This window comes from Rhincodon typus, chromosome 10 (genome assembly GCF_021869965.1).
Source record: "Rhincodon typus isolate 14 chromosome 10, sRhiTyp1.1, whole genome shotgun sequence".
NCBI classification, from domain to species: domain Eukaryota; kingdom Metazoa; phylum Chordata; class Chondrichthyes; order Orectolobiformes; family Rhincodontidae; genus Rhincodon; species Rhincodon typus.
The window spans coordinates 14,525,436-14,548,293 of record NC_063341.1 but is presented as its reverse complement, the minus strand read 5'-3'; the positions used below and the strand labels follow the sequence as shown (position 1 = coordinate 14,548,293).

The window sequence follows — 22,858 nt, the reverse complement described above, 5'->3', positions numbered from 1 at the left end:
TGTATCGGCGCCGCCTCGTGCTCCCACGAGGAGCTCGAACAGTTCATACACTTCACTAACACCTTCCACCCCAACCTTAAATTTACCTGGACCATCTCTAACACCTCTCTCCCCTTCCTGGACCTCTCTGTCTCCATATCGGGCAACCACCTAGAAACCGATATTCATTTCAAGCCCACCGACTCCCACAGCTACCTAGAATACTCCTCCTCCCACCCACCTTCCTGCAAAAATGCTATCCCCTATTCCCAATTCCTTCGCCTCCGCCGCATCTGCTCCCAGGATGAGGCATTCCACTCCCGTACATCTCAGTTGTCCTCGTTTTTCAAGGACCGTAACTTCCCCTCCTCGGTGGTCGAGAACGCCCTCAACCGTGTCTCCCACATCTCCCGCACCTCATCCCTCACACCCCGTCCACGCAATAAAAACCAAAAAAGAATCCCCCTCGTCCTCACGTACCACCCCACCAACCTCCGGATCCAACGCATCATCCTCCGACACTTCCGCCATCTGCAATCCGACCCCACCACCAAAGACATCTTTCCCTCCCCACCTTTATCTGCTTTCCGGAGGGACAACTCTCTCCGTGACTCCCTTGTCCGCTCCACACTCCCCTCCAGCTCCACCACACCCGGCACTTTTCCCTGCAACCGCAGGAAGTGCTACACCTGCCCCCATACCTCCTCCCTCACCCCCATCCCAGGCCCCAAGAAGACTTTCCACATCAAGCAGATGTTCACCTGCACATCTGCCAATGTGGTATACTGCATCCGCTGTACCCGGTGTGGCTTCCTCTACATCGGGGAAACCAAGCGGAGGCTCGGGGACCGCTTTGCAGAACACCTACGCTCGGTTCGCAATAAACAACTGCACCTCCCAGTCGCGAACCATTTCAACTCCCCCTCCCATTCCTCAGACGACATGTCCATCCTGGGCCTCCTGCAGTGCCACAACGATGCCACCCGAAGGTTGCAGGAACAGCAACTCATATTCCGCTTGGGAACCCTGCAGCCCAATGGTATCAATGTGGATTTCACAAGCTTCAAAATCTCCCCTCCCCCTACCGCATCCCAAAACCAGTCCAGCTTGTCCCTGCCTCCCTAACCTGTTCTTCCTCCCACCTATCCCCTCCTCCCACCTCAAGCCGCACCTCCATCTCCTACCGACTAACCTCATCCCGCCCCCTTGACCTGTCCGTCCTCCCTGGACTGACCTATCCCCTCCCTAACTCCCTACCTACACTCACCTTTACTGGCCCCATCCCCGCCTCTTCGACCTGTTTGTTTCCTCTCCACCTATCTTCTCCTCTATCCATCTTCTATCCGCCTCCCACTCTCTCCCTATTTATTTCAGAACCCCCTTCCCCTCCCCATTTCTGATGAAGGGTCTAGGCCCGAAACGTCAGCCCTTCTGCTCCTATGATGCTGCTTGGCCTGCTGTGTTCATCCAGCCCTGCACCTTGTTGTCTCGGATTCTCCAGCATCTGCAGTTCCTACTATCTCTGAGCCATATGATAAGTTTAGTTTGTATCTCCTATACACTTCATCCTATTTATTATATTTTGATGCTACATTAGACTGCACAATGCTATTTTCACAAAGTTAATTGCACACCAGCCCCTCTTCTGAACTTGCTGTGAAGCACTATTAACCTCACCATTATTTTGGCAAGCAATTTCTGGTGCATTATCTTCCCAGGGATCAACGAAATCCACTTACTGAACTTATTTTGACCTGATATGTGAAGGCTAAATCACATGAAGATAATGTGAGTGTTTAATTCCAGAAAAGAAGTCTGCTGATGTCAGGTTCAGTGATGTGTCATGTTTGCAAAATGTAATGAGCAAAATGTTTGTTGATGATGCAAACTATAACAACGATTGAGATTTAAATATTTATTTGAATCAAGTTTTGTCTCTTTTTTTGGGCTGAAACCTCTATAATTATCATTTATCACATACGAAAAACAAACCAGAAATTAGTATTTTAAAAGCTGGAAACATTCAGCTGTGAAAATGTTATTAAGATGTGGTTGAGAGTTTAGAATTCCTCATAAAAGAATGGCTGATCCTTTACATGTGAAACTACTTTGAAAGAGAAGCATATATTTCATAATGGGAGAGTGAGTATCAAAATGAGTTTGAGGAATGTGCTTCTTCCACTGGGACTTGGTTCCAAATGTAACTGTTGATGGATGAGGAGAAATTCCTTCTTCATTTTCGGCTGTTAGCAGCCCTAAAAGTGATAAGGCAAAGAAAATACGCCCCATTTCCTCCTTCAACCTTCTAACAACAAATGCGTAAAGTGCTTAACCTTCATTGCCTCTGAATCTGTCCAGATTTTAAAAAAACTACACCCAAAGATGATTTAATTTTATTCTATAGCTGACTCTAAAGTTGTACACGAGTGATCAGAAGGTTGAATATAAGAACAACTGAACACATTGTGACCCCACATTACCACAGTTTAAGAAAAAAAACAAAAAGCTAAGTTCTCATTCAATTTTTTGAACTTTTTTCTTCTCCACTGTTTTTACTTTCCTGTTTCTTCATGTATGTTTTGTTTGGTTTGCTATTTTGTCTCTCCCTGGCATCGTTACTGGAGTGTTTTCTTTGTTTCTCCTGTTGTATTCTTTTCTCTATCTCACTTACCTATCCAGTTTGCCCTTCATTCTTTTGTTTTATTTTTCTTGTCTTTCTCATTTGCCCAGAGTCAATGACCTCTGACCTAACAGTTTGCATGCTACCCTGAAATAGATGCTAAATAGACACATGAATGGTGCTGAGGTGGAAATGATTGAGAGTGTCAAGTTTTTGGGAGTGATGATCATCAACAATCTGTTCTGGTCCACCCAAGTCGATGTGATGGTCAAGAAAGCACAACAATGTCCCTACTTCCTCGGGAGGCTAAGGAAATTCTGCATGTCCATGAGGACTCCTACCAAATTTTATAGATGCACCACGGAAAGCATCAAATCTGGACACTTCAATGTGGTTTGGCAATTGCTGTTCCCAAGACCACAAGAAACTACAGGGTTGAAAAGATAGCTTAGTCCATGATGCAAACCTACCTTCTATCCATTGACTCATCTATACTTTCTGCTGTCTCAGGAAAGCAGCCAACATAATCAAGGACCCCTCCCACCCTGGTTATCCTCTCTTCCATCAGACAGAAAATATAAAAGATTGAACACACCTTTACACAGATTTAAGAACAGCTTCATCCCCACAGTTTTCAGACTTTTGAAAGGACGTCTTAAATGTTATTTCTGATCTCTCTCGCTGTACCTTCTTTGCAGTTGTAACTCTGTAGTCTATACTTTTCAGCTACCTGATATACCCTGTATGGTATGATCTGCCCCTATAGCATACAAAACACCACTTTTCATTGTATTTCAGTACTTGCGACAACAATAAATTAATCAATCCATCAAAGCACTGGCAGGATTAGGAATTGTAGTTTTTCTCAATACCAAAAATGTAATTGCATATTTCCTTCCGAAATTGTAACATTCCTTTGGCAATCTGGAAAGCTAAAAACACTTACGGAAATGGATTGCCCGAAAAAATACATTCAGTTCAGGGTTACCTTAGAACATGCGTGTACCTCTGGGAAAGTTGTTCAGCTTAAGCCTTAAATGGGAATGAGGAGCGGTACATTTATTTACATTGTAGCAACTTCGTAGTTGTCATTCTGGAAATAAATTGGGCAAATGTTCACATCCATTGGTTTTTCCGTTCAATAAATATTCTGTAATTAGAACAATCTGGCTAAGGATTGTACAAAATCTGGAAATGAGTAAAGCAAACTACAGTCATGAAGTACTTGTTAACTGACAGAAATCAACTTTACTGCCTTCTGTTGCTTTCTAAAATGCAAACAGCTGTTACCAGCAGCCAACACTGAGTTCAATATTTGCTCAGAATTGCAAAGTATTTGCAACATAGTCATAATATGTTTTCCCTGTGGAAAACAGACAGTATTGATTAATTATACATGTTGCTGGCTCCTCCAAGCTGGCTTTATCTGTTTGAAAGTCTTTAAAACCATCTAATGGGGAGGGATAGAGGGATACCAGTGGGAAGAAAGGGAACAGATATTGAAAACAGAACACCTCTAATGGACACAAATCAGTTGCACCACATAACTCAAAAAGTCTAGGTATGCAACAAATTTAGCAAAAACAAAGACAGCCAAAGCACGAGTCACATAATTGCATTTTAGCAAGCGCTTTACAGGAAATTATGTTTTAAGTTCAATTGGCCCAAATACTTGCATGCTCCATTGATAATGTATATCATTCACCCCTTTTCCTTAAAAATATTTTTTAACTATCTCCAATTTGCTGTTTGTCTTCTACTTCTATTTTTTTAAGCTATTCTGATTTTCTATTTATTTGTTCCATGATGATTGCGGATTACTGTAATGGCATGGATTGTTCTTGCTAAGCTTTAATAAGATGCACCATATATAATGTTGAATGCAGCATCAATGCAGCTTGCTTCCGTGTTCAAACAACAGAGAAACAGGTTCATTAAAAGGTGCAGATACAGAAATGTGATTCTTTGGAAAGAGCCTTAATTATTTTATTCTGTCATTAGGTGTTCATAAATGCTGAAAGATTACAATCACACTTCATAACATTGTAAACAAAGATTATTTACATGAATGCCAATTGTATAGATTCGATGGAAAGATAGAAACAATGAATATGGAAAACTGCAGCTTTGTGTCTGAGGAGTTACAAAGTAGTTCCCGAATGGGGAAAATCCATTTCACATACTGGGGTTGATAGTACTGACACTACCATCCTCAGCACTGCTTAAATCACATCTTTACAGCAGTAAAAGATTTTAAATTGTTCTTTCAACATGGTTCAAACCTAAAAATTGATCAGCAGGACTTAAATCTAATTTTCCACCAGTGCATAACAATTAGAATTTCATTTCAAAAACCCAATTGTTTTGTCTCCAGTTGATTCCAAGTATTAGTAGTATAGTTCACAAGAGGTTGGTGCTGTACTTTCACATTCTATCATCACCAAAATGTGGTATTGTGACTTAGATGGTTTGCTGCCTCCAGTTTACTTTCTTTGATGAGTCAAGGGCCCAACTAATTATCAGGGGTAGTAGGTAGACCACTGGTATGATTGCACAGAAGAGTTACTTGTCTTCTACAACAGTTTGTAGCATGCTAGCAATAGGTACAGTTTGCTTTTCAAGTCAGGTATAAATACTAAGGACTTTTGGGAGCCACATAGAATATGTCTGTTTTCTTCAGGTATTCATACAGAACTCAACTGTCCTCACTAAAGTTTCTGTGGCATCAGCAAATTGGGTGGAGTTCAATGTAACATGAACATTGATTCTGAAGGAGTGAACACCTTATTAGTGTGTTTTGTTAGTGGAATAAAAGAAACTAACTTATTCCTTTGAAGGCAAGGCAAATTTCATTCATTGCAAGGGAACAGATAGAAAAAGTAATGGCTGGGTTCTCACTCAAATCATCCATTATTCTTATGGGTTGATTGCATTTGTAGAATTCTATCTTAATTGGACAACTACCATGATGCTTGCTTGTGCCTTCTAGTAATCTATATGGGTTTATGTAAGCTGTTTGTAATGATCTAAGAGACAGATCTGTGATATTCTCTGTAAATTTGCAGCTTTATCTCAATGCGACCTCCATCTAACATCAACAGATAATGTTAAATTATCGTCATTTGTTTTTCCATTATTTTGTATATGGAATAATCCGTAACAGTCATGCCTAACCACTTAGAAAAACAGGAGATGCAGCTCAGCAGTAATTCACTTATGCAACTTGCTTCAGGGGATTGTTGTGAAAGCAATGTGGTTTTATTTGCTATAATCTGTTAAAACACAAACTGTTCCCTTCAGGCAACAGTGTTTGTGTCAAGTAACTGAAAACATTAGAATCTGTTTCACTGCATCTCAGTCCTTTTATTTACATGTATCAGGGTTGCTCACTGGGTTACGCTCTCGCTTCCAAACCAGAAATTCAGACGTTCAAGCCCTATTCTCAGACTTGAGTATACAGACTTGGCTGATGCTTTTGTGTTGTGCCGAGGAAGCATAGATTCAACAGGGGAACACCTTCCAGAGGAGATGCTTTTTAGGTGCAAGTTATATTTGAAGAAAAGCAAGAGCCTGATGTCTTCTCTACCACTAATTCCTCAACTAAAACCATGAAACCAAAATCTTTCTTCCCGCCTCTCCCATTTTTCCCTGTCATTGCACTTGTTCAAATCTCCAACTTTTCTGAGGTCTGATGGAAGGGCGCCTACCTGAAATACAGGTGGAATTGACTGTGGTAAGCAGGGGGCTTGTTATCCAAATGAAACCTTGTGACACCCATGCTGACCTGATCTCTGACACCCTAGATATATGGCCAGTATCCAAAAGAAGTGGCCACTGCCAATACTGTCCTGGGACCTAGTCAGAGAATTAGGCTTGGAGAGAGCTAGGTAAAGTGAGATGGAGTTTCCAAGGATCGACATGCTGACTGAGGTGGGGAGGGAGATCTAAAACAAAGCAGACAGCTGACTTCCTTGGGTGCCATTCCCCAACCCTCAACCTTCCAGTGGCATGGTCTGTTAAGTGAGCGCCTAGTGCATTTCAGTAAAGGCTACCACTGCCACCAGAAGGGTGCCCTCCCTTGATAATGTGACTTCCTCCCAGCCCAGCAAGATGAGGCTGCCAATGGACCTCCAGGTGGGAAAGCTGCCTGAAAAACTTCCTGTCCAGAATTCATTGCAGCAAAGCTGGAAAGCTGTGGCATTTCCATCAAACCCTTCTACTAAGATTGAACTGACCCCTGCCTCTGAATCTGCCTTTTGGGGTGTATTAAATTCTGCCTGTTAATTTTTTTTTCTTGCTCCATCAGTGTTGCCTGAGTATTTCCAGCAATTTCTGTTGAGAGATTATACAGCTGTTTATTTTATGGTCACTTGTGGGACCTTGCTCTGTGCCATATTAGTTGGCAAGTTTATTCAAAAGTAGTTCATTGCCTGCAACTGTGAAATGTTATAGTGATGAAGCTAATCAGTTTGTCTCAAATCTTTTGTTATTAGGCTTGAGTTTCCATTAATTGTTTAACAGAGAGATGACTGAACATGGTCAATATATATTTCAACACAAGTTGACTTCCTGATCTTGTTATGGCTACAATGGTGTGGCCAGTTGCTGTGAGAGATTTCCCTGGTGGAATAGAAAAATCTTGGAGAACTTCCCTGTGGCTCACTCCAGTTTTACTGATGAAAGCTGCTTTCTTTAGTCTCTACCATTTGTAGGAACATTCCAGGAGACCTGCAGCTTCAGGAATGCATATTCCTGGCATAATGTTCACCAAACACTGGATGACCTCTAATGGATTAAACGCATCATATGCAATAACACGCCATCCTCTGCTTTGAACAGTTTCCGTTATTCTTTAACGGAATGTTCCAAAGTTCCTTGATTTGAAAGCAGCTAATTATTGTCATACCAGCTGTTAGATTTTTGCTTGGCCATTTCAGTTTCCAGTGAAGAAATCACATATGGCAAAAACAGATTATGCTCGGATATTAGGACAAAGCTTGAAGTTGAATTTGCATCATTCTTGACAAAGTTCAAAACATCTCATTTCAGATTTCTGATAATCCAATCATCCAGAAACCATGCTCTATTCTGGATGTTATTCAGGAGGAAATTAAAGTTCTTGGAAACCTAAAATAGCTGTTCTAAAGATTAACATTAAGGCAAAGATAGATTTTTGAACAGTAAAGGGATTAAGAGTTATGGTGAGCAGGTAAGTGGAGCTGAGTCCATGAAAAGATCAGCCATGATCTTATTGAATGGCGGAGCAGGCTTGATGAGCCAGATGGTCCACTCCTGCTCCTATTTCTTATGCTCTTATGTTCTTATTATTCACTGTAACTCTGAATGATCCAAATTGGCATGGTTAATCAAATTCAGTCAGGAATTTACAAAGTGAATAGACTAACTAGTTGGGGGTTAAATCCATCTAAAGTCTAAATAGAAGTACCAAATGTACCTGAAATGTATCTAGATAGGCCTGCAGTTACATTTCCAACTTTCACCATAATTAGCTCCGGGCGACAGTCTAAGATGGAACGGTAAAGAAATAGTTGTTGACTTCAAGCCTGTGTCTATTAGCAAAATCAGAAATAATCCAGTTCAAAGCAGCCAATGTCTCAAATCTCAAGCTCAACAGTCTTTTTTGTAAATACTGGTATATTCCTTGCACTCTGATCTTCATCTACTCAAAAGAAATTATTAGTTAGCTGCATGGTGCACTATGTTGGAATTTCATGCACTTGAAGGGGTCATCTATAAGGAGAGGCTGGAAAGGCTGGGATTTTTTTACCCTGAAGTGTTGGAGGTTGAAGAATGACCTTATAGACATTTATGAAGTCATGAGAGACATAGATAAGGTAAGATCTTTTCCCCAGGGTAGGGGAGTCCAAAACTAGAGGGCATAGGTTTAAGGTGAGAGTGGAAAGATATAAAAGGCAAAAACAGAAATTGCTTGGAAAACTCAGCAGGTCAAGTGGCATCTGTGAAGAGAAATCAGAGTTAATGTTTCAGGTCCAGTGAAACAGAACCAGTCGGACCTTGCTCCATGCCATATTTATAGACAGTTCTGAGGAAGAGTCACTGGACCTGAAACATTAACACTGATTTCTCTCTACAGATGCTGCCAGAACCGCTGACCTTTTCCAGCAATTTCTGTTTTTGTTTCTGATTTTCAGCATTCACAGTTCTTTTGATTTTTATTTAAGAAATGAAAGGTACCTGAGGGACAACCTTTTCACCCAGGATGGGGTATTTATAGAACGAGCTGCCTGAGGAATTGGTAGAAGCGGGTACAGTCACAACATTTAAATATTGTTTGGACGGGTACATGGATAGGAAAGGTTTAGAGGGATATGGACCAAATACAGGCAAATGGGACTAGTTCAGTTTAGCAAACCTGGTTGGCACAGACAAGTTGGGCTGAAAGGTCTGTTTCTGTGTTGCATGACTCTTTGACTCTAAGTGCATGTATCTATCTCAATAATCCCTTGCCTTTGTGTGAAACCTGGGCATAAAATTGGAATGAGAATAAAAGCCTTGCTATTGGAGGTCCATAATTCTGATGTTCAGTTGACCTTCAGTTTACATAGCCAATGTCAAAAATAAACAGGGCTTCTATGTAATAATTAAATAAAATCAGAGCCCCAGCACCATTTTTGTTTGAACACATGTTGTTCCTCAACCTGCTCATGGGCATGGGTGAGATAGGCATTTCTAGCAGGGTTGCAAGGGAGATCTGGAAGCAGATAAGGCGACCATTTTTCCCTTGTCTTGGGAGTGTTAGGCATTATGCATCCTGCAGCCTAAAATAAGGTTATTTTCCAACTTTGCTGCTGATAGCTTTGGTGCTATTACCCTTGAACTGCTGGTATGTGTTGACTGGATCCCCTGTTGTATTTCAAAGCAACCCCAAGTGATCAACTGCCTATTAGCAGCGTGTTTAATGCTGCCAGCTTGCCTGGTTTGAGTATGCGAAAGCCAAGCAATAAAATGGATTGCACCTCCTTTCAGCGTCAATGGGTTGACAACTCATCCTCCCACTGACTCAATACATCCTAAAGATGAAAAATGCCCCAAAGTTGTTTGAGTCAGGGCCTAAATGGGCACAAAATCAGGAACAATGTTTTGCAAAATAGGCTGGGAGATGTACTCCTGAACCGTACGTGATGCCCACCACAATAGCTAATTTGTTAAAATTGCATTCAAATACTTTTGTAGTTTTTGGAAAGAATTAAGCATCTTGTTTAAATCCTTAAAAGACCTCAGTAGGAAAAATAACGCTTTGAGCTTTTTAAAGTTATCCCGTCTATTTTCTCAGTAAATGACTAATACTCCTGTTACTTTAATGCCACCTCCAAATCGTGGTTTTCTAAACAAAAATAGAGAGATTGCTGGAAAAGCTTAGCATTTTCATATTGAAAAGTTACGGCTATATACTTAACTTCTTCAACCAGTACACCATGTTATCAGTGTTAACATTATCAGTGGTGTTAAGGAAATAGCCGGATCTCATAGAACATAGAACATTACAGCGCAGTACAGGCCCTTCGGCCCTCGATGTTGTGCCGACCTGTGAAACCAATCTGAAGCCCATCTAACCTAAACTATTCTCTTCTAGTCATGGGACACTGTTGATAACAGCCTTAGATTATTTAGGCTTTGAGATTTTGACTCAAAGCAACACATTATTTTGACTTGCGAGCAACGTTGTTTGCTCACAATAACAACCATAATAAGTCAAGTGCTTATTAGAACTGTTCAGTACAGATTAGTCTAAAATCAACAAGAGGGTCAGACCTTTAAGTTTTCCGTGGAGAGGTTATCAAATTCATTTTTTAGCAAATGGTTTTTCTCCTGTCAAAAAATGAATACAATGGGCCATCGTTTCAATAACATTTGAAGAGATTTAATACAAGGGAACAAACATGGATTTATTAAACAATAACAATTATACACACATGTTTAATGGATAGAAGAGTGTCTACTTTGTGATTCTAATAAATTTTCTTGATCATCATCTATTACCTGTGGGGTTTGGCTGATTTCTCAGCTTTATCTGAGTACGGGATGATGTACTCAGAGATCATCTCCGGCTTCTGCAGCAGAATGCCCAGTTTCGTTTTTATTTCTTTGGCCCTGTAAGATAAAGCAGAAAAATGAATGTTGTTGGTTGTTTACTTCATGAAAGATTAGATTTCCAAATATAATAAGTCAAACAGTTGGCGGATTGAAGTTTGGACAGTTGTCTCCTAGCATGACTAAACTGAGACTATTTTGATGTTTATCTGGCCCTTCAACTCCCATGAAAATGTCATTCTTTCTACGAATTGAATCATCTCAAATCAATTTAGATGTCTACATTTGTTTACCATAAAGCCTTATTTATAACCTCACAAACTTAAAATCTGGCTATAAAACAAGGAAAAGCACTGAAAGAGTTAAAAGTCACTATTCACTGGCAAAAGATGGAAAGTGGAGTTCCACAAGGAGCATTGCTGGACCACTGTTCTTTGTCATTTATATTGCTTTGGACTCAAGCAAAAGTACAAAATTTATGTTTGCAGAGGACACTAATTTAGGGGAATGCAGTTAATACTTAGGAAGAAGTACAAGAAGAAACTAGTAAACTTGCAATGTGGGAATGTAAATAGCTATAGGTGTGAGGGTGGAAAAGCACAGCAGATCAGACAGCATCAGAGGAGCAGGAAAGTAAACGTTTTGGGTTTCGACCTATAAACACTAAAGAATTGTGATGCAGTGCATAATGATAGGAGGGACAAGATATCCTCATATTCCTTTGAATAAGAAGAATCTTTTGTGGTAAGGGAAGTAGGACTGGAGAAAGCTTCTGTGGAGCATTAACAGATATACTGGCAGAGACCGTTTGGGTCAAATGATCTGTTTTTTCTTAAGCTCTTTTTTAAAATGAGCCTGGTGTTGGGTATGTCAAAAGATGTATGTCAGTTCTTTGATTTATTGAGTTACATTACTGCCTTGAAATCAGTACAGGTAACATCTACAGACATGACTTTTTACATGGGTATGAAACTCCAGTTATTTAGCAGAATCGCCTCCCTCATTTCTTTGTTTTTAGGTTATAAGTCGTCGACTGGACTGAAATCTAGTGAACACCTTCATGGAGAAGGGGATTGTGGCCAATTTCACAAGAAAGGAGATTTTTATCATATCACACTGCTGCCCGAGATGACGCAGTTTATTGAAACCAGATATTAAATGTATGTTCTTTATTACAGGCCAGAAGGAAAACAATTCCAAACTATTGATGGCATTGTAGTGAAGAGTGGCAATAATACTGAGAGCATATTTTATCTTCTTGGAGTCATATCTTTCTGACTGAGAATAATATTTTCCTTGGCAGTAAGAGTCATAATACTTACATGCACGTGAGGGTCATTTTATGCAATGATTATGAAATTCATTTAATGTCACTGTTACTGATGACTGCTATTGGCAAATAAACTACAATTGAACTGATGGGAAATCTCCCATAAACTCCAGATGTAACATATATGTCCCAAACTCTTTAAGAGGAAACTAGATAAATGTGAGCAAGTTAAAAGAATACAGGGGTATGTTGGTTGGTTCAGATGAAGGAGAGTGGGATGAGGTTCATCAGGGGCATAAACATCGCAGTGAAGTTGTTGGGCTAAATTTCTTGCTTCTTTGCTGTATGTGAGATGCTAATAACACAAAGATAAGTGCTTCCAGTTTAGGACAAACAAATGAAACAAATTTTAACAACACTTGGAAGAGTAGCAACCTCTCTAACAGCTTAGTGATTAGCAAATGGTGCACTCCAGTTATAACCGTCCAATTCTGTACTACAGCCTTTTAACAGCTGTAACGCCTGTGGCGATCTTTGCTGTTTGTCAGCCACTATTAAACAGTGTGCAATCAACAATTTCTGAACCAAAGCAGATGACTGAAGTTGCTGGAAATTTGAAATAAAATCAAAAATGCTGGAAAAACTCAGCAGGTCAGGCAGCAGCTAAAGAAAAAGAAACAGAGTTAATGCTTCTGGTCGATGATCTTCCATTGCATCTCTATTTCTTGCTGCTCAGATGTTGCCTGATCCATTGCATGATTTCCAGCATGCTCCTGTTTTTTGGATTTCAGCTTTCCATAACCAGCTCAGAACTGCTGCAGAGCAAAAACTTATCTCTAGCCAATGAATTGGGCTGTTAAAACAAAAGTTCCCACTGCTTCTGAGACTCAAGTCGAGATTTTGATGTTAATTCAGGAAGGATTTTAACATAAACTGAGTGTACAACATCCAAATATGGAGGTATTTTAATCCTGTGCTAGATTAATATATACAATGGTCTTTACTATCAGAGTTAAAGTATAAACTTCTTTTTTAATGCATTCAGAAAAATAATGAGCCCTTCGCAATTAATCCCTAGAATAGAAAGGAACGCGAATACAAAAGCATGATTTATCACCTTGAACTGCTGTTCGTCATGATAAAAATTTCCACATTGTTCTTCGTGCAAGCAACAATGGTACTGCTCTCATATATACCTCTAGAGACCAGTTCATTGACAATACATGGGTTTGGGTGCAAGAGGAACTTGGAAATCTAATTCAATAATTATAATACATATTTCAGACAGGAATAGATTTGTCTGCCTCAAAAGGGCAGTGGACACAGGGTCATTGAATACTTTTAAAGCAGAGTTAGATAGATTCTTGTTTGGAAAGGGAATAAAAAGATGATTGGAGGTAGATGCGAACATGGAACTTGCAACACAAACAGATAAATCAGGATCTTATTGAATGGCGGAGCAGGCTTGAAGGGCTGAATGACCTACTTCTGCTCCTAAAGCTTATGTTTGTAATATTCTGCAACCAGGAATTACCTGTCTTCCAAATGGATTTTAACCTGCAGCTCATCTTTATTTACCTGTGATCAACAAACAGTGAATATTACAGGAAGTAACACTCTACTTGCAAAACTTTAGATTATTTTAAATGTCCGAACTGTCAGCCTCTATGTCTATGGCCATGCAACCTCCCCATCTGGATGAGCAGAAAGATACAGCACATGAGGCCCCTTTTTGACAGGCTGAATAATCAAAATTACTTCTTGATTGTCATTGGAATTGTAGTAAAAGGTGACACGGTTTGCCAAAGTCAGTAATATTTTTAATGCCTGCTATTTGTCAATGTTGGCAAAGTTTCTACTCTGCTAGAAAAGATGTGTGTCTTGAGGGACTTTTGCCTATTTCCTACAGACGAATGCAGACACCGCCTGAGCATCCAGTATAATATACAAGTTTGATATATTGACTGTGTGAGGGATTCTCCAGAGCATGGAACGTAAAGGCATGAAAAATGTAGCAAAGGTATGTATGCACAGCTGGATCCTGACAAATACATGACAAGCTTAGCAGGATGCTTTATACACTCGCTTCATTATATTTTGTCAATTGGTTGTAAAAAAGTTATATACAAATATCCCTCCATGAAGTTAATAGCATGAAAATTACCACTGGGAAATATGCTGTCTGGCCCAACATGCTTGTGCTGGAGCTAGCCTGCATTCAAGAGATACTCTTAATGGTGGTCTTTATCTTGTGCACTTTCATAGTTCCATGGGCTGTATTCTATAGGGAAGGTGCAAGGTTGACTGCAAACTGATACATCCCATCCTCCTGGTTATAGCACATTGTGAATGGGCTACTGTAGGGATGTGGGATGTCTATCCCTCAGTAGGAGGGGGTCCTACTTTTGGCAGTTGCTGCCAAACTGATTGGTGCAGTCAATGGGCTTGTTAAATATTTACTTATTGCAGATTTTGGCATGCACTCTCCCACTCCCCATCTAGTGTATTGTACGGGCCGGGCAGCTCATGGATGGGTGGGGCGGGGTTGAGCTAACCACCCTTCTTAACCCTCCGTCCACTCATCCACTGAATAAACGTCATGCTGGGTCTTGTAAAATCAAGCCTCATATCCCTTCCTTGCTGCTACCTTCAACCGGCTGTCTAATTTACTTTTAAATGTTGACTTTTCAAAGTCATCCTAATGCTCAGATGAATTCTGGGTGCTGGACCCCTGCCTCAATTGCATTGCTCACACCTTGCCAATTTGAAATACCAGTGCCCTAATTAGAGTCCACTCAGTGGCACTAAGTGTAGCCAGGAGGTGGGGAGCAGCCCACCTTCTTGGTGCCAGTGGAAGAGGAGAACTGCAGGCATGGCAGGTCCTGGAACTACTTTGCTGAGGAAACCAGGCAGATCCTTGGACGACTAGCAGCATTAAGGCATGGGATAGACAAAATGGCCAAGTTGAAGTAGTGAGCACAATCCAGCACTGGGCGATTGAAGACAAGATCATTTTAAAAATTAGAGAAAAAAAAAAATTTCTCCCCACAGAAAACCTAAGAGCTGTGCACCAATGCAATCAGACTTTCTGAATTCTCCCTTTTTTTTAAACAGATGTTGTGAATAAAATATATTTCTGTGATGTTCACAAGACCTTTCTGTTAAGGATGAAGTTATCACATGTAAGCATATTCAACAGACTATTGAAACTCAATGCCTTTTCAAGAACGGCATACAAAGGGTCATTTGAATTGAATGGAAATTCAATTAAGAAAATTTAACTATCTCAAAAATAGTATGGATAGTAGACTACAGGATGTATAGGCCAACGCAGTACCTATTTTGAAAGGAAGACTTTGGGCTTGTGGTAGGTTAGATAGTAAAGACAGATACATTTTTGCCTGCTTTGAAAAATAATAGAAGATGCTGTTCAAACACAGACATGATGTGGAGGTGCTGGTGTTGGACTTGAGTGAGCAAAGTCAGAAATCACACGACACCAGGTTACAGTCCCACAGGTTTATTTCAAGTCACGATCCTGAGAGAATTAAAGGTTTTATCAGTATAAAGAAGAGGTGACATTTTACATCAGACAATGTATTTTTACACTGATAAAAACTTTAGTTCTCTCAGGACCATGACTTGAAAGGAATTCGGGGATTTACATATACGTATTAATCAATCAAATCCTTCTAACTGATTAAAGAGTTAACAGCATCTTAGGTTTGTTTAGTATATCCTCATCAATGGTGTGAACCTTTGATCTCACTAACACCTGAAGAAGGACTAAGGCTCCGAAAGCTTGTGTTTTCAAATAAACCTGTTGGACTATAACTTGGTGTCTTGTGATTTCTGACTTCAAACACAGACAGTGACACCACAAGAGATATAATCCAATGATCATCTGAGAAACCAGTCTAAAGACAATGAAGCCCAGGTAAAATAGCTTTACTTTGAAATAGGGAGAAGGAATATCCCCAAATCTATTCCAACTGTAAGCTCATCGGCTGATTCTTCAATCATGGAAACTCAACTACAAGAAACCTCATACTTGTGGAAAAACCATCTAGTTCTTTCAGACCTCCATTTCAGCTAAAGCATCAATTCAGTCTTGCTATGGAAGAGACTGAACTCAATATAACTTTCAATTGTACATCTTTCTTCTCTATTTCCTTTGTATGCGAGACAGTCTGCATGAAAAGTCAGGTTTAAAAATCTCTAAGACATGTTCGTGATAATAAGTAATCTTGTTTCTTTTTAATTTGCCAAAACTGCTGCTGGAAATTATCTAATTTAGGACGTATCACTCCAAAAATCAGAAATTCCACAGATCTCATACTGACTGCGGACAACAACAAAATGCATATATCTGTAGGTGACAGCATAATGTGGAAAAATTTGAAATTATTCATACTTTGGTAGGAATAATAGAAAAGCAGGTTACACTTTAAAACATAGGAACTGGGAAATTTAGGGATTCAAAGAAATCTGATGGTTTTGGTAAAACAAATCACAAAAGGTTAACATGCAGGAATAACAAGCAATTAGGAGAGCAAATTTTTTTTTATATTTATTACAAAGGAATTAAAGTATAAAAGTAAGGCAAACCCAGGTAGGCTAAGAACCCTGTAGGGCAATTGTAATGCCAAGTCACACCAATTACAATTTCAGGTACTCACACAAATGTCAACACAAACAAAATGCTCTCATGCCATCAATTACCAAATCAAGAACTGGAATTTGTTTATGGATTACCAGAACCATTGGTTTCATAAGAATTGCAAGTTGACGGTTTATATTTTTCTTATTTTTATAATTAATGCATTTAGAATGTTAAATTTATGAAACATTTCTGAAAATACAATTGACAGGTTGACAAAAGTGATCAATGTTTACATTCTGGCACTTTACAAGAGACTTCAATCAGTAGCTTTGTTTTGTATGAAACTATACTTTGATTGTGTATATTTTAACTCAGGAAAAGTATGTTTTTTAAAAGAATCTCAACTTTGGTTGATGTGGTTGAAAGTTTTGTTTAAGTTATTATTTCCCATTACGTGCTCAATTTTCCAGGGCAGGTTTTAGATCTGCTATCAGGAGTACCAGGGGATTTCACAACAATCTTTCCTTATCTCAGTCACTTTAAGAAAGATAGTCGTTCATTGGTTTCCACCAACATTAAGGGAATTGAGTTCAATTGCTGGTATTTTCTGTTGTCCTTTCAGTTAAAATATTTTGAAAAATTAACCCTCCAAATCCACTCAATCCTTTCCCTCACCCTATCCCCATAACCTTGCATTTCCCATGGCTAATCCACCTAGCCTACACATCTCTGGACTCATCGGGCAGTTTAGCATGGCCAATCCACTTGCACATCTTTGGACAGTGGGAGGAAACTGAAGTACTTGGAGGAAACACACACAGTCAAGGGGAGAATGTACAAACTCCACACAGTCACCCAAGGCTGGAATCGAACGCGGGTGTCTGGCACTGTGACCTAAGACCAACAGCAATGTTTTTAACTTTTAACTGCCCTCTGGAGGCCTGATCCCAAAGTCCTGATATTTCTCACAACTTGATTGCTATCATCCACACAGTGCCTTCTCTACTGAATTATAGCACACAGTGATTGAACTGGTTTTTGTTTATACCATTGGCATGGGATTGACAAATACATAATTGACACTACCATTACAATATCCATATAGAAACAACTAAAGCTACAGCTAACTTGCTGTGCAGTTAGTTTGGAAAATTTAATCTATAGCAGTTATTATGCTTCCTAAGCATCATTGAAACCTTTTTGTTCTGCATACCTTGTTAGTACATTGTTTACATCAAGATCACATCAATGGTCAATTAAGTTTGCTCCATGTAGCTTCTTCATGGAGAAATCCAGTTGGCCCTGTCCCTGGACATTCTCCATATCCCCCTCTACTTTTTTTTCAAGAATTCATATAATACTTTGTTGCCATTGAGTCTATATTGACCTTACAGACAGTGAATCCCAAATATTAACCTTAACCCCAAGCCATTGCCTAAACAAATCTACCATCATTGGTCTCTAATTTTTCTACCTCACTTTAAATCTGCCCTTTGGTTATCAATCCTTCAGTCATTGGAAATAGTTTTGAATTATTAGTGCTAATTTAATATTTCTTAATTTTGATCAAATCTCCTCTTAACTTTCTCTGCTGTAAGGAGAAAAAAACTCCAGCTACTCCAGCTCGCATTCAAAGCCAGCCTTAAAGACAGCTCCAAAATCTGGATTAGCCAAGTGATAGCAATGATCAAAGCCCAGGAAACTGAGTTAGCCTTTCGGGTCCAGTGACCCTTATTCAGAATTCTCAGTGGTTAGCACTGCTGCCTCACAGCGCCAGGGGCCCGGGTTCGATTCAACCCTCAGGTGACTGTCTGTCTGGAGGTTGCATGTTCTCCCTGTGTCAGCGTGGATTTATGCCAGGTGCTCCAGTTAGCCCTCCACAGTACAAAGTTGTGCAGGCTAGGTGGATTGACCATGCTAAATTGCCCGTAGTGTTCAGAGGTGTGTAGATTAGGTGTATTAGCCTGGGAAATGCAGGATTACAGGGAAAGGGTGGGGGGATGGGTCCGGGTGGGATACCCTTTGGAGGGAGGGTGAGGACTTGTTGGGATGAAGGGCCTGTCTCCCCACTGTAGGGATTCTATGATATTCTATGATATGATTCTATGACCAAAAACGTTAACTCTGACTTCGCTCCACAGATGCTGCCAGACCTGCAGAATTTTTCCAGCGATTTCTGTTTTTGTTCTGATTTCCAGTATCCGCAGATTTTTTTTTGTTTACTGGAAAACTAATGTTGATCCAAAACGTCTCAACAAATCTTCAAAGAGATCTCACTAACTTGTGCCAATCATTGAAGAGATTTTGCCACAGTTTCCCAAGGCAAGGCGCTTTACTACATCTGATGATTACTGGCAACTGAAGCTGGACGAAAGCGATAGCTTTCTAATTGCATTTTGGATGCCGGTTAGAAGATACAGATAGTTGCACACATCTGTTTGACATGTGATTGGCATGCGTATTCATGTAGACAGCGTGAGATTGAAATAACTCCACAGTTTCCAGTCACCAAGTCACTCTTCATTGACATATGGAGAATCCTTGACACTGATTCAGCTCCCTCAGAGCCAACTCTCAGCACAAGCAGAACCTCTGACGCTCCTGTTTATACATAACAGCCATGTTTCCTTGATTGGAGCAGAATTATAGCCCCAATTGGGAACTCATATTCTGTGAGGTCCAGCTGGCTGACATTATTACAATTACTACATCCCATCCCCCGCTGAGTCTGAGGACACAGACCAATTGCTTTTTTTTGTAGCTCCTCCTGGGGCATTTTAGCACTGGGTCAAGTCCCTCCAACTCTGCCTCTGATATGGGTGAAGTGTAACGCACAGTAGCTCACCTCTTGCGCCAGGAATGTCTTGAAAGAAATTCAGTCTCCTCTTCAGGCAGCCAAGGTGTTGAGACATTTGCCTTGTCCATCTCAGATTTTGAGCATCTTCAACGCTTGATGGAGAGGGAAATCCCATAGACTCCAGAATAGTTAGAAAGGCTGTTGAGGAACCAGGCACATGTTGCTTCTGCACCGTTTGTGGGTTTGCAGCTTTCATATTGTCCACATGCTGGTTCAGAACTCACACCTGCAGAACTTTATATATCACTGGACCTGACCTCGTGTTGACAATGCCCCTTACCTAAGCAGGGCCACTCCCATGGTCCATACACCAAATTTCATCCTCTGAAGTAAACTGTCTCTCTCGCTTAGCAGAGTCTTCTGTCCCACATTGGCTTCCTAATGCTGTTTTACCCACCCCCTTGTGGTTCAAGTAAGATCAGATTTAACCTGGTGCGTGGTGTTCTCCCCATTAGCAACTCTGCTGGAGCTATCCCTATAGTTGCATGAGGTGTGGCCCATAATCAAATAGGAACCAGGATAGTTTGGTATCGAGTGAAGACTGCTTCTTCAAGAATGCCATCAAAGTTTGAGTTGCTCTTTCTGCCAGACCATTGGATGATGGATGGTATGGAGTTGTCCTTAAATGACGAATACCATTCAACTTTAGGAAATACTCAAATTACCTACTGGTAAATGATGGTCCATTATCTGTGACAAACATTTCCAAAGTCTGTGTATTACACAAGATGCGTGCAGTATTTCTATCGTTGCCCCCATGTTTGACGAATGAGCTCTACGCATGTCCAGCTATTTTGAGTGCACGTCCACAATGACTAAGAACATTAAGCCTATGAAAGGACTCGCATTGTTGACATGTAACCGAGTCCACGGTTTACCACATACCAATGAATGTGGCCAAGCTGCTGGCAGTGATTTTGGACCTTGCTGGCACTCAGCAGCATTGGTCGGGCAGTGTCCAATGTCTGCATCCAAGCCTGGCCACCAGACATTACCTCTCACCAACGTCTTCATTTTGGAAACCCCTGAATGACCCTGGTGGAGTTCAGCTAGTATCTGGCTCAACCTTTGCTCGGGACAACTACACTTGCTCTCCATAATAATATGCTGTCCTCCACTTTCATCTGGTCTCTCCCAGTCCAAAAAGGTTTCAATCCTGGTTGTGACGGCCCTTTGGTTTCCCCATCAACACCAGCTGTTTCAGTTTTGCCAGAACCAGATCTTTCTGTGTTCAAAGTCTGATATTGACAGCTGTCACTGGAAATGCATCCAGAAAGTTTAAAACCATTATGGACCCTTCCAGTTGCAGTACCTCCGGTGGTATATCTGCCAATGGGAGGCGACTCAAGGCATCCGTATTTGCTTCTTGGCCTCCTGATGGTGTTCCAACTTGTAATTATACACACTTAATATTAGACCCCACTGCTGAATTGGGCCTGAAGGTATGGGCAGCGCTACCTTGTCCTCTTTAAGTGGACCTAGCAGGGCTTTGTAGTCCGCTATTATTACAAATTTACGTCCATAAAGGTATTGGTGGAACTTTCTGACTCCAAATATGACCACCAAACCTCCCTTCTCCATCTGGTGTATTTATGAGCTGTGTATTACCCAAAGTCCTGAATGCATACACTAATGGGCATTCCTCACCATTGGGCCACCTAATACAACCCCGATGCCGTACAGGGAGGCATCACATGTTGGGATCATAGTGTGCCAACATTTTAGAGGATGACAGCTGTTTCTTCACTTCCCTGAAGGCTATGGCTTGGCTATGCCACCATTTCCAAGGCTGATCCTTTTTTAAGAGTTGGTGCAAAGATGTGAGGCTGGAGGCCAGGTTATGTATGAATTTTCCGTAATAGTTCACCATCCCAATGAAAGACCTAAGCTCCAGTACTGACGTGGGAGCCGGGGCACACTTGATCATCCTCACTTTATCTTTCAATAGCTATAACCCGGTCTTGTCAACTCCAGCCCAAGTAGGTCACTTGGGATATCTGGGACGCACAGCTTTCCCTTATAAGGCGTACGCCCATCTGGGAGAAATACCTAAGCACTATGGCCTTATAAAATCTTCTCCATCGTCCACTGAAAAATTGCACAGGCTGATGATACCCCAAATGTCAGTCTCGTATATTGGTACAAACCCTTGTGGGCATTAATTGTAACGTGCTTCTGGGAATCCTCGTCTAACTGCAATTGCAAGTGCGCACGGCTCATGTCCAACTTTGTGAAGGACAGTCCCCCTGCCAGTTCTGTATATAAATCCTCCATCCGGGAGATCAGGTATTTATCCAGCTGCAAAAAGTGGTTTGCCATTTGTTTAAAAGCTCGACAATAAGTGAACCAACCCATTGGGCTTCACAGTCGGTATGACTGGTGCTGCCCATTCCACAAACTGAACTGGTTTGATGATTCCTTCACTTTCTAGCCTTCTGATTTTTGCCTCTACTTTTGCCATAAGGCAGATGGCACTGGGTGAGCCTTGCAGAATTGTGGTATTGCATCCTGGTCAACATGCAAGGTGGCTTTGGCTCCTTTGATAGTCCCTAGACTTTACTGAAAATCTTCTGCGTATTTAGTTAGGACTTCATTCAGGCAGCCATTTTCTCATTGAAAAATATTGAGCCAATCTAGCTGAATCTTTCTCAATCAATTTTTCCCCATCAGGCTTGGGACCAAGCCTTTTACTACAATCAGTGGTAACTGAACCAGTTGCTTCTCATAAGAGACCAGAACCGAAATTTTACCCTTAATCTGTAAAGGTTCCCCGGTACAGGTTCTCAGTCTAGCTGAGGTCTTGCACAAACATAAGGGTTGGAGTCCAGTGCGAATTTTGATAAAGACTGGTTCTGCGATCACTGAAATGGCTGACCTCCATTAGTACCAGGTGACCATGTCACCAGACATCTATTTTGGATGTTGCTAAGCAATTTAACTGTTTCAAACCAGATGTAGGTGGACTTTTCAGGGTGTGACTCTCCTGGATAATGGTCTATGTGTTCTCTTACTCAATTTAGGTCTGGTGGGACTGTTTTGTTGTCTCAAATCTGTATACTGGCAGCAGTTACGATGGCCTGCGTCTCTGGATCCTGGAGAATATTTTACCTGTTTGGCCGATACCTGGCTTTGTTTGGGTTTTGCTGGGGGCTGACCTAGAGTTCCTCTGTTCAGGAGATGTCCAGAGTGAGGCCACGCAATTGCTTTCACTCAAGTGGTGTTCCCTAAGCTCAGTCAGGCTGGTGAGGTTGTCCACGTCCATCCGAAAACCCTGCAACTCATGGGCTCTACTTGCCGCATTTTCCAATGATCAAGCCAGTTGTAGTGCCTGTTTGAAGCCCATTTGGGCTTCAGCTAGTAGGCACTTTTGCATGGTTACATCATTAATCCCACGCACCAACCAGTCCCTCAGCATTTCATTAAGTGTTAAACCAAAGTCATATGCCTCTTCCAGTC

The 22,858-nt window shown here is 40.9% G+C and overlaps 1 protein-coding gene across 1 annotated transcript in view; it reads right to left on the bottom strand.

Annotated features, from left to right (window-relative positions):
* Positions 1-22,858, bottom strand: part of LOC109928934 (regulator of G-protein signaling 5-like) — a 49,667-nt gene that overhangs the window by 19,127 nt on the left and 7,682 nt on the right. The window contains exon 2 of the mRNA XM_020528865.2: positions 10,622-10,732. Within this exon, the coding sequence (XP_020384454.1) occupies positions 10,622-10,732 (111 nt within the window). The remainder of the gene's footprint in view (positions 1-10,621; positions 10,733-22,858) is intronic.